This window comes from Ammospiza caudacuta, chromosome 5 (assembly GCF_027887145.1).
Source record: "Ammospiza caudacuta isolate bAmmCau1 chromosome 5, bAmmCau1.pri, whole genome shotgun sequence".
In the NCBI taxonomy this organism is placed as follows: domain Eukaryota; kingdom Metazoa; phylum Chordata; class Aves; order Passeriformes; family Passerellidae; genus Ammospiza; species Ammospiza caudacuta.
The window spans coordinates 76,638,263-76,650,774 of NC_080597.1; the positions used below are offsets into that span (position 1 = coordinate 76,638,263).

At 36.0% G+C, this 12,512-nt stretch overlaps 1 protein-coding gene across 1 annotated transcript in view; it reads left to right on the forward strand.

Moving 5' to 3' along the window:
- Positions 1–12,512, forward strand: part of LRGUK (leucine rich repeats and guanylate kinase domain containing) — a 59,149-nt gene that overhangs the window by 7,097 nt on the left and 39,540 nt on the right. Inside the window, exons 6-9 of the mRNA XM_058805972.1 lie at positions 758–882; positions 8,134–8,277; positions 11,442–11,522; positions 12,110–12,196. Coding sequence (XP_058661955.1) covers positions 758–882; positions 8,134–8,277; positions 11,442–11,522; positions 12,110–12,196 — 437 coding nt within the window. The remainder of the gene's footprint in view (positions 1–757; positions 883–8,133; positions 8,278–11,441; positions 11,523–12,109; positions 12,197–12,512) is intronic.

Here is a 12,512-nt window from a genome sequence, read left to right on the forward strand (position 1 = left end):
AAACGTTTCCCATCCCTTTCCCAGTGACAGACTCACCTTTCCTCTCCATTTTTAGTGAATTTTGATGCACATTTTCAGGTAATTTTCTCCTTTTTTTGTGCACACCTGAGAGCTTTCCAAAGGGAGGAATTGTCCAACCAGAGAGAGACGCAACTTGGCCAAAAAGAAGTGACGAAGCTTTATAGTGAGTCATGAAAAGGCAAAAATTGAATTTATTATTATACAGGGCTGAGCAATTTGCTGCCTCACATTGATGCTTGTGGCTTAAACTTTAATTTTTCTTTATTCAAACTTCTGATTAACTCCAGTCACCAAAGAGTCCCAGAGTTTTACCTGATTTTGGGCAGATCAGGGTCAGGTTCCTCTCACTTCATGCATTTCAAGGAGGAATTGGAACTGGATTTGTTGTCAAAAGTTCTTTGTTTAGGGAATTTGAGGAGTTCTGGTAGTGCTGAGGTTCCCTGAGAGGAATTCTAATTACTTGTGCTACTGTTTATAACTGTGACGTTAATTTAAAATGAACTTTCTCCTCTCAGGACAGATGGCCAGGACACAACAGGTATCATTTAAACTAAAATAACCCCATAAAATTACAACTTGAATAATTTCTGCAGGAGCAGTAGGATTTAAAGCCCTTCAGGATAAATCCTTCCCTGTCCAGCTCCCCAGCCCATAACCCCAATTTGTTGATTTATCGCCTCATTACTGCTCAGGTTTTGTGTTCCGCTGATGTTTTTCTCCTGAGAGCCGTGCACAGACAATGAGATTGAGGAGATCCGAGGGCTGGAGCAGTGTCACAGCCTGACCCAGCTGGGGCTGGCACACAACAGGCTGGCTGCCATCAGGGGCCTGCACAACCTGCCCATCAGGGTCCTCAACCTGGTAAGGAAAATTCATTCTGAGGCTTTTCCTGCCTGCCTCTTAGCCAGAGAGCAAGAACTTCATGTAAATAATAAATAGAATATTGTAAATATGAAGATAAGAAATGTAATATATATTATTTTGCATTATATATTATTTTATAGTATATATTTTATTATGTATTATTTGGTACTATATACTATATAATGTCATATGATATAATGTCATATGATATAATGTCATATGATATAATATAATGTAATATAATATAATATAATATAATATAATATAATATAATATAATATAATATCTAATATAATATGATATAATATAATATCTAATATAATATTATATAATATAATATAAGTAATATGTAATGTAGTGTAATATAATATGTAATATAATGTAATATAATATGTAATATAATGTAATGCTATATTATACAATATAGTATAATTGTATAATATAGTATAATTATATAATATACTATGATGTTATATTATATTGTATTTGATATATACAATATATAATATATAATATATAATATATAATATATAATATATAATATATAATATATAATATATAATATATAATATATAATATATTATATCTTATATCTTATATCTTATATATTATATATTATATATTATATATTATATATTATATCCTACATTATATATTGTATATCCTATTATATATCATATTATATATCATATTTTATATCATATTACAACATATACATTATATGTTATATTATATATTATACTTTATAAATAAAATATTTTACATAACACATATAATATCTATAATATACTATTTCTAATATACATTATATATAATGTAATATAATATAATGCAATATAATATAATGTAATATGTAATATGTAATGTAGTGTAATATAATGTTATATAATGTAATGTTATATTATACAATATAGTATAGTTATATAATATAGTATAATTATATAATATACTATTATGTTATATTATATATTATATATTTTAATTGATATATAATATATAATATATAATATATAATATATAATATATACTACATTATATATTATATATCGTATTTTGTCATATTATGTATCATATACATTATATTATATGTTATATTAGATATTATATATTATTTTATGTTATATATTTTATAATGTCACATATATAATAAATACTATATATATTATATGCTATGTATTTTATAAGTAAAATATATTATATAACACATATAATATGTCTAATATACATTATATATAATATATGTATTATATTTTTATATTATTATATAATAATAAATTTTTATCAATATAATCAATATGAAGATAATTACATAACAAATTATGAGAAATATCTACAATACTATACACTTTCAAAACTAATAATACAAATACAATAAATTTTCAAATTTAATAATACAAATGTTGCATCGAAACACAACCCAAACCTATTTTTAATGCAATCCAAACTCTCCAAAAGCAACAGGCTGCTTTTAAACAGCTTTTACTTTCTAATAAGAATGGAAAAATATTTAATGGAACATCAAAAATAAATCCCAAAAGTGCTTTACAGAGTTCCTATTGGCTACATTAGTTTTAAGCACCCACATAAATATTTGAGGTGAAGTGAATGAATCCCTTTTCAGGAATAGAAATATTCTTTTTCCAATCCTTTTAAAACATTTAAAGGTTTTTCTTCTATTCTGTAAAATTTGATATAGAAAATACCAGCTCCGATTGGCTCTTGGCTGCTGAGGCGTTCAGGGAAGGTGTTCACATGTAGCATCTTTTGAATAATATATTCAAATAATGCTAATAAAATTAGATTTCACATCTAGGATACATCCAGGAGCTCTCAGTGGCAATAAATTGGAATTTGGTCTCATTTTTATTGGGAAATATCGACTCAGATTGGCCAAATCCCATGGAAATGTTCTGAAAGGAGCTCTAGGAGTAAGAGGAGCTTTTTCCTAAATACTTTTAAAATACTTTAATGCTTTTTTTTCTCCAAATTTGAGCCACAGCAAGTCCCTCCTTCACCGTGTGCCCTGAATTCCTGCTTTGTTTAAAGGGCCACCAGGAATTCCCTTGGGAATCTGCTCTGGCCAAAGTGAAATTGTTAACAGTTAAATCTTATTAAATCTCATTTGGGGTTCTGAGGGGCTGATATCACTATTGATAACACTGCTTGTCTTTGTTAATTAGCCAGGTGGAAATGGTGGAAAGAGATTTAAGCTGAGCATTTTCTTTAAAAATTGGAAGTAATTAGAATAAAATGCAGTTGCTATTGCTATTATTATTATTATTATTATTATTATTATTATCCTTCTTTCTCCTTCTTTCTCCTTCTTTCTTTGTTCTTTCTCCCTTCTTTTTCTTCTTTCTTCTTCCTTTTCTTCTTCCTTTTCTTCTTCCTTTTCTTCCCCTTTTCTTCCCCTTTTCTTCCCCTTTTCTTCTTTTTTCCTTCCTTTTCCCTTCCTTTTTCCTTCCTTTTTCCTTCCTTTTTCCATCTTCATTTCTTCCCCTTTTCTTCTTCTTTCCTTCTTGTTTTTCTTCTTCTTTCCTTCTTCTTTCTTTTCTTCTTCTTTCTTTCTCCTCAGCTTTCTCTCCCCTTGAGCTTTTCTTTTCTAAATTTGAATAGAGCAGAAAGTTCTGACATTTGGGAGGAACACTTCAAAACCTGTAAATTCTGCTTTGCTGTACCAAAAATCCCTTTACTCCACTCATGTTTTCAAAGAAAAAAAAAAAAAGAAATTCCACTCATGTTTGCAAAGGAAAAAAAATAAAATAAGAAGCACAGCTTTAATGAACTGGACCCTTAGGAATTTACTGCTTTTAAAGGATCCATCCCCAAATTCCTTTTGTTCCCAGAATTTTCTGTGCACCTCTGGCCCAGCATTTTGCATTTCCAGCTCTGAACTGTACCTGATTAACCAGAGGGCTAACGAAGCCTCCGTGCTATTAATAACCTAATTAAACATTTAAAAGTCAGGAAAAATGTCAAGGACAGACAACTGGATTAACATTAGAGTCAGCTGCCTTATTTATTTCTACAGTTCCTAAATATTTATTAATAGAAGATGAGGCTTCCAAGCTTTCAGCACAAGGTGAGGCTGATGGAAAAATAAAATTTGCAAGGCTATGGAGGAGGAATCCTGTGGAGAGGCCATCTGGGGATGTGTGGGACAGGGAATTGTTGTCCCTGCTTGGACTTTGGGCAGAAAGTCTCTGGTTTGTGAGGCCCTGAGGAATGGAACCATCTGGAGGCCAGTGAGAAATCAGGGCCTTGTTTGAAAAAACTCTGAGGGTTGGTTCTCAAAAATTTGGGGCGTTTTGTGTGGGCAAGTCTGGAAGAATTGACAGGAAAATTGGGGTTTTTTAATTATTATTTTTTAAACATTTCTGTGCTGTTCACTGACAGTGAATGAAGCCTTCACTTGATGTGTGTTAATGTGGATTTATGAATTCCAGAGAGATTTTGGTATCATATCAGGGAATTATGGAATCATGGAATGGTTTGGGTGGGAAGGGACCTTCAAGGTCACCCAGTGCCACCCCTGCCATGGCAGGGACACCTCCCACCGTCCCAGGCTGCTCCAGCCCCAGTGTCCAACCTTGGGCACTGCAGGGATCAGGGGCAGCCCCAGCTGCTCTGGGAATCCCTTCCCAAAATCCCACCCCAGGCTCCCTCTCCAGGGAATTCCCTCCATTCCCAGCTCTCCCAGCCTGGCATTGGATCCATCCCCACCCCAACTCCTCTCTAGGAAGGGATTTTGGGCTCTGGGGGCTTCACTGGCAATCTCAGCACTCCAGGAAGGGTCTCCCTTCCCTTTGCCATCCCCAACTTCCATAAAAACCCCTGGGGATGGATTCTGAGTGTCCCAAATCCCAGAATGGTTTGGGTGGGAAGGGCCCTTCAAGCCCATCCCATTCCAATGCCACCATCCCAGGCTGCTCCAGCCTGGCCTTGGGCACTGCAGGGATCAGGGGCAGCCCCAGCTGCTGTGGCAATGCCAGCCCAGGCAGGAATTCCTCATTGCCAAGATGCCACCCATGGCTGCCCTCTGGCAGTGGGAGCCATTCCCTGTGTGCTGTCCCTGCAGGCCTTGTCCCCAGTCCCTCTGCAGCTCTGCTGGAGCCCCTGCAGGCCCTGCAATGTGCTGGGAGCTCTCCCTGGAGCCTTCCCTGCTCCAGGGGAACATTCCCAACCCTCAGCCTGTCTCTTCTCTATCCCACCTTAATTTTTTCATTATTTATTCTGTAATCACAAGTGTAAATGGAGCCATGATTACAGAGGGAAATTCAATGTATTTATGTATACATATTCCATAATTTTCCATGCATCTCTGTGTTCTAAATTTTGAGCTGGGTGGTAACAGGAGTGTTCTTGGGCCAACATCAGTTTTAAAAAAATATTAGAGCTCTTTTTATTGTTGTTGTCTCTTCAAGGTGAGTTGGAGATAAGCTAATCAGGAGAGAGGTGATTCCTTTTTTCCATGAGGAGAAATGTGACACATCAGGATGTGCATGAGGCTAGTGCAGAAAGGTCTATTTGCAACAGGATTCTCCTCAAGAAAAGATCTTCAAATCCAACAAATAATTCTTTTTTTGCCTCACGAATGTTGTTTTCCATAGAAGTTTATTAAGAGAAATTAAACACATCAGGATGTGCATGTGGCTAATGCAGAAAGGCCTATTTGTGACAGGATTCTCCATGAGAAAGGATCCTCAAATCCAACAAATAACTCTCTTTTTTTCCTTCTGGAATGTTATTTGTGGGATTTGAGGATCCTTTGTCATGGAGAATCCTGTAAAAATAGGCCTTAATGCATTAGCCTCATGCACATCCTGATGTGTTAAATTCTGCTATAAACCTCTATGGAAAACAACATTCCTGGGGGGAAACTGAGTTATTTTCCGTAAAGGTATATCTGCAGAAATATAGAAAATCAGGATGTGCATGAGGCTAATGCAGAAAGGCCCTGTTGTGACAGGATTCTCCATGAGAAAGAATCCTCAAATCCAACAAATAACTCTTTTTTTTTCCTTCAGAAATGTTGTTTTCCATAGAGGTTTATCAGCAGAAATATATCAGGATGTGCATGAGGCTAATACATTAAGGCCTATATTTTACAGGATTTTCCATGACAAAAAGTCCTCAAATCCAACAAATAATTATTTTTTTGCCTCACGAATGTTGTTTTCCATAGAAGTTTATTAGCAGAAATTAAACACATCAGGATGTGCATGAGGCTAATGCAGAAGGGCCTATTTGTGACAGGATTCTTCACAACCAAAATTCCTCAAATCCAACAAATAACTCCTTTTTTCCCCTCAGGAATGTTGTTTTCCATACAGGTATATCTGCAGAAATGTAACACATCAGGATGTGCATGAGCCTCGTGCATAAAGGTCTATTTGTGACAGGATTCTCCACAAGAAAGGATCCTCAAATCCAACAAATAATTCTCTTTTTTTCCTTCTGGAATGTTGTTTTTCATAGAGGTTTATCAGCCAAAATATAACACATCAGGATGTGCATGAGGCTAGTGCATAAAAGCCTAGTTTTACAGGATTCTCCACAACAAAAACTCCTCAAATCCCACAAATAACTCTGTTTTTTCCCTTTTGGAATGTTATTTGTGGGATTTGAGGATCCTTTCTTATGGAGAATCCTGTCAAAAATAGGCCTTTCTGCATTAGCCTCATGCACATCCTGATGTACTATATTTCTGCAGATGAACCTCTATGGAAAACAATATTCCTGAGGGAAAAAAGGAGTTGTTTTCCATAAGGATATATCTGCAGAAATATAGCACATCAGGATGTGCATGAGGCTAATGCAGAAAAGTCTACTTGTGATAGGATTCTCCACGAGAAAGGATCCTCAAATCCAGACAGATAACTCCTTTTTTTTTTCCTCAGGAATGTTGTTTTTAATAGAGGTTTATTAGCAGAAATATAACATATCAGGATGTGCATGAGGCTAATGCAGAAAGGCCTATTTTTGACAGAATTCTCCACAACAAAAATTCCTCAAATCCAACAAATAACTCCTTTTTTCCCTCAGGAATGTTGTTTTCCATAGAGGTATATCTGCAGAAAGGTGGCACATCAGGATGTGCATGAGCCTCGTGCATAAAGGTCTATTTGTGACAGGATTCTCCACAAGAAAGGATCCTCAAATCCAACAAATAATTCTCTTTTTTTTCCTTCTGGAATGTTGTTTTTCATAGAGGTTTATCAGCCAAAATGTAACACATCAGGATGTGCATGAGGCTAGTGCATAAAAGCCTAGTTTTACAGGATTCTCCACAACAAAAACTCCTCAAATCCCACCAATAACTCTCTTTTTTCCCTTTTGGAATGTTATTTGTGGGATTTGAGGATCCTTTCTTATGGAGAATCCTGTCAAAAATTAGCCTCATGCACATCCTGATGTATTATATTTCTGCAGATGAACCTCTATGGAAAACAATATTCCTGAGGGGAAAAAGGAGTTGTTTTCCATAAGGATATATCTGCAGAAATATAGCACATCAGGATGTGCATGAGGCTAATGCAGAAAGGCCTATTTTTGACAGAATTCTCCACAACAAAAATTCCTCAAATCCAACAAATAACTCCTTTTTTCCCTCAGGAATGTTGTTTTCCATAGAGGTATATCTGCAGAAAGGTGGCACATCAGGATGGGCTTGAGGCCAATGCATTAATCCTCTATTTTACAGGATTCTCCATGACAAAAAGTCCTCAAATCCAACAAATAACTCCTTTTTTCCCTCAGGAATGTTGTTTTCCATAGAGGTTTATGAGCAGAAATGTGACACATCAGGATGTGCATGAGGCTAGTGCAGAAAGGCCTATTTGTGACAGGATTCTCCTCAAGAAAAGATATTCAAAACCAACAAATAATTTTTTTCTCCTCTGGAATGTTGTTTTCCATAGAAGTTTATCAGCAGAAATGAAACACATCAGGATGTGCATGAGGCTAATGCAGAAAGGCCTATTTGTGACAGGATTCTCCACAACCAAATTCCTCAAATCCAAGAAATAACTCTCTTTTTTCCATTCAGGAATGTTCTTTTCCATAGAGGTTTTTCAGCTGGAATGTAACACATCAGGATGTGCATGAGGCTAGTGCATAAAAGCCTATTTTTACAGGATTCTCCATGACAAAAACTCCTAAAATCCAAAAAATAACTCCTTTTTTCCCTCGGGAACATTATTTTTAATAGAGGTTTATTTGCAATTTCTATGCTTTCATTTTTCTTAGAGCTTTAACCAGATTGAGAAGGTGGATGGGCTGAAGAGCTTGAAAAACCTACAGCGTGTGAATCTGTCCAACAACAAAATAAACAGCCTGCAAGGCTTGGAGGAGCACGACCTGCTGGAGGTGATCAACCTGGAGGACAACCAGGTACCAGGCTGGGCTCACCTCCTTCCAACAGCACTGAATAATTTCATTTTTCAACAACAAATTCCTTGAAGGGCTCCAAAAATCCTCCAGCACTGCAAGGAATGATTAGAAAATCTGAATTATTTTCTTTTTGCTACTTCCCACGTTGGTTCCTGGTGTACTCTCAGCCCTTATTTAATATCTGAGGTGGCTTTCTCTTCACTCAGGCCCCACTTTGGTGCTCTCACACACTGAGGATTGGGTCAGGCAGGGATGAGTTTGCAGATTTTCCACCTCAATTATTCCAAAATATCTTTACTTGCCAGGCCTCAGAGGGGGCTGTTAATACCTCCCAGCCCAATTTTATGACCTCAGATTCTTCTGGAAACTTCCTGCAAAACAGAACTGCAAAAAAAAACCTCCAAAAAAGTGGATTTTGTCATGCAGCACAATTTTCTGTGCTGGAAACACATTGGTACCATCCAACTCTTTTGAATTTTGAATGCCAAGCCAAATATCCACAATAATTTTGATATTGATCTTCCAGCATCCTTAAGTGAAAAAAAAAAATCAATTCATGAATCACTTTGACGTCAAAGATGTGTGAAAAAAAGATAATCTAAGGAAACAAAAATACAAAGCAGCGGTGGAACATTTTCTGTCATTTTTCTCTCCTTGCAAGTGGATTTAATTCAAGTCACTGTGCATTTTTTTTATTCTGCCTGACATTTAAAGGTGCCTCAATTGCAGCAGACAGGAAACTCTAATGCTGTGCTTGTTATTAACATTAATAACATCACTTCCAGTGCCTATTTATTTCCCACTGTTCTTTACAGCACAGGAAAAACTCTTGATTTTACCTCATCAAAACTTGCCTCTCTGAATGATGTCATTGAAATTGTTCAGTGAGTTTTTTGAATGTTATTTTGAACTTTTTATTTTCTAATGTTGCCTTCTGAAGGATAATTTAAAGGGGAGTTTTAATTAATTAACACACAGAGTTAGTTCAGCTCACAACCATTAAGAATTATCTTAAATTCTTGGTTTTTTTACAAAATGGCCCCAACAGGTTCAGCTGCAAGTATGTAGTTTGTAAATATTCAATGATTTCCAATTGTTGGTGGCTGGAATTCTGGGATTTATTTAAGAAATCCACTTAAATCACATTTAACTTCACCAAAACTGTTCTGAATGGGGTTATTCTTATCTCAAAGTGAATTTAGAGCAGGCTTGGGTTGAGGGTTATGTTTTTAGGGACTTTAAAAGGACCAGGATTTTGGTTTCAAAGTCCTTGGTTATCCTTGGTTAAAAAAGAATTTTTGGTTTAAAAAGGACCAGGATTTTGGTTAAAAAGGACCAGGATTTTGGTTAAAAAGGACCAGGATTTTGGTTTAAAAAGTCCCTTGTTATCCTTGGTTAAAAAAGGAACAGGATTTTGGTTTCAAAGTCCTTGGTTATCCTTGGTTTAAAAAGGATTTTTGGTTAAAAAGGACCAGGATTTTGGTTTGAAAATCCTTGGTTAAAAAAGGACCAGGATTTTGGTTTAAAAGGACCAGGATTTTGGTTTCAAAGTCCTTGGTTATCCTTGGTTAAAAAAGAATTTTTGGTTTAAAAAGGACCAGGATTTTGGTTAAAAAAGGACCAGGATTTTGGTTTAAAAAGTCCTTTGTTATCCTTGGTTAAAAAAGGAACAGGATTTTGGTTTCAAAGTCCTTGGTTATCCTTGGTTAAAAAAGGACCAGGATTTTGGTTTCAAAGTCCTTGGTTATCCTTGGTTAAGAAAGAATCGGGATTTTGGTTTAAAAATCCTTGGTTAAAAAAGGACCAGGATTTTGGTTAAAAAGGACCAGGATTTTGGTTTCAAAAGTCCTTTGTTATCCTTGGTTAAAAAAGGAACAGGATTTTGGTTTAAAAAGTACTTTGTTATCCTTGGTTAAAAAAGGAACAGGATTTTGGTTTCAAAGTCCTTGGTTATCCTTGGTTTAAAAAGGATTTTTGGTTAAAAAGGACCAGGATTTTGGTTTAAAAATCCTTGGTTAAAAAAGGACCAGGATTTTGGTTAAAAAGGACCAGGATTTTGGTTTCAAAGTCCTTGGTTATCCTTGGTTAAGAAAGAATTGGGATTTTGGTTTAAAAAGTCCTTGGTTATCCTTGGTTAAAAAAGGACCATGATTTTGGTTTAAAAATCCTTGGTTAAAAAAAAGGACCATGATTTTGGTTTAAAAATCCTTGGTTAAAAAAGGACCAGGATTTTGGTTTCAAAGTCCTTGGTTATCCTTGGTTTAAAAAGGATTTTTGGTTTAAAAAGGACCAGGATTTTGGTTAAAAAGGACCAGGATTTTGGTTAAAAAGGACCAGGATTTTGGTTTCAAAGTCCTTTGTTATCCTTGGTTAAAAAAGGACCAGGATTTTGGTTTAAAACTCCTTGGTTAAAAAAAGGACCAGGATTTTGGTTTAAAAAGGATGAGGATTTTGATTAAAAAAGGACTAGGATTTTGGTTTAAAAAGGATGAGGATTTTGATTTAAAAAGGACCAGGATTTTGGTTTCAAAGTCCTTTGTTATCCTCGGTTAAAAAAGGGCCAAGATTTTGGTTAAAAAAGGACCAGGATTTTGGTTTAAAAAGGACCAGGATTTTGGTTTAAAAAGGATGAGGATTTTGATTAAAAAAGGACCAGGATTTTGGTTTAAAAAGGATGAGGATTTTGGTTTAAAAAGGACCAGGATTTTGGTTTCAAAGTCCTTGGTTATCCTTCTTTAAAATAGGACCAGGATTTTTCTCCTTGGATGTGTAGGATGAACTTGAACTTCAGTGAAAAGAAACCCTCAGAAGGATTTTTTCTTTTTTTCTTTAACCTACCCAGCCAGAGCACGAATTTACCTGCAGAATTGCCTCACTCGAGTACATCAGCACATAAAAAGCCAAATGTGTCAGGGCTTGACATTTGAAAGAGCTGGAAAATGGAGATGCTTGGAAGTTGCAGTGTGGATTATCCTGCTGCTCCAGCTAACAGCCAAGTCCTCTCCTTTTGTCTGGAAGTGCCTCACAGTTAACATGTAAACCCCTTTTCTGGTTTGGAATTATTTTTTTTATGCCCGGATTTGAGGAGCAGGCATTAAAATGTTCATTTTCCCTGCCTGGCTCTCCTGGGTTCTGATCTCTGCTCTGTTTCTGTCCCTGCTCAGGTGGCTGAGCTGAGCGAGCTCAAATGGATTGAGGATCTGCCTCTCCTGAGGGATTTAAATCTCCTAAAAAACCCTCTGCAGGTAAGAAAGAGCCAAAAATGAGAACATAAACCTGATGGTTGAATCCTTTTAGCCTCAGTTTCTGTCTCCAGAAGTGGGCAGGACATTTGTCCTGAGTGATCAAAGATAATTCTATCCAAACCCTTGTGATTCCTAAATTTTATGTGAATTTTACACTCATTCCCAATGCCAGAAAGAAGAAAAATATTAATAGTTTTTAATTTTTTCTTGTAATTGCCATGTTTCTATTGGTTTTTATGAGGCTGATCTGTCATGACCCACAATAAAATCAGCAGGAAAAATACCTGAAATAGATTATTCCTGATCTTCCACAATCTGAGAGGCTTTTCCTTCTCCTAAGCAAAATCTGATCAAATCACTTTCCATTTTTAAATCCCCATTTTGGCCTTTTGAATATTTTGTTTTCAAACTTTTGAACAACTCAGTTGTAAAGGCTCAGTTTGGGCAGTGTCTTGACACCCATCAGAGTAAAAAACCTTTCATTTTGCAATTTATTAACACAAATTGAATTTTACCTGATTGGAATTCAATATAGGCTGGATGAAATTTTGTATTTTTTTTTTACAAAATGGAAATTTTTCCCTCAGGAAAAGGGCAGTTATTGGCTCTCAGCGATTTTCATGCTGCTCCAAGTCACAGATCTGGATCTCAAAAAGGTCACGGTGGAAGAAAAGGTGAGCAAAGATCATTTCATTCTGGAAATTTCCTAAATAAATGATACAAAATTGGGTTTGCAGTTGCAGCAAACCTCCTCCCCAAAATCCTGCTTGGGTTGGGAACCTTTCCCTGCTGTGGTGCCTGAACTGGGATTTGGTGGCTGCAGGTGCTGTTTGTGTAGAGTTCATTTTTCTCCCGGCTGTTTCTTCCGGCTGATTTACGTCCTGAGATATTTCAGGGACGCCGCTTGTAGATTTTCGGCGTTTCTCTTTTCTCTTTGCTCGGCTGATTTATGTCCTGGTGATTTATGTCCGGAGAGAGATAGCTCAGAGA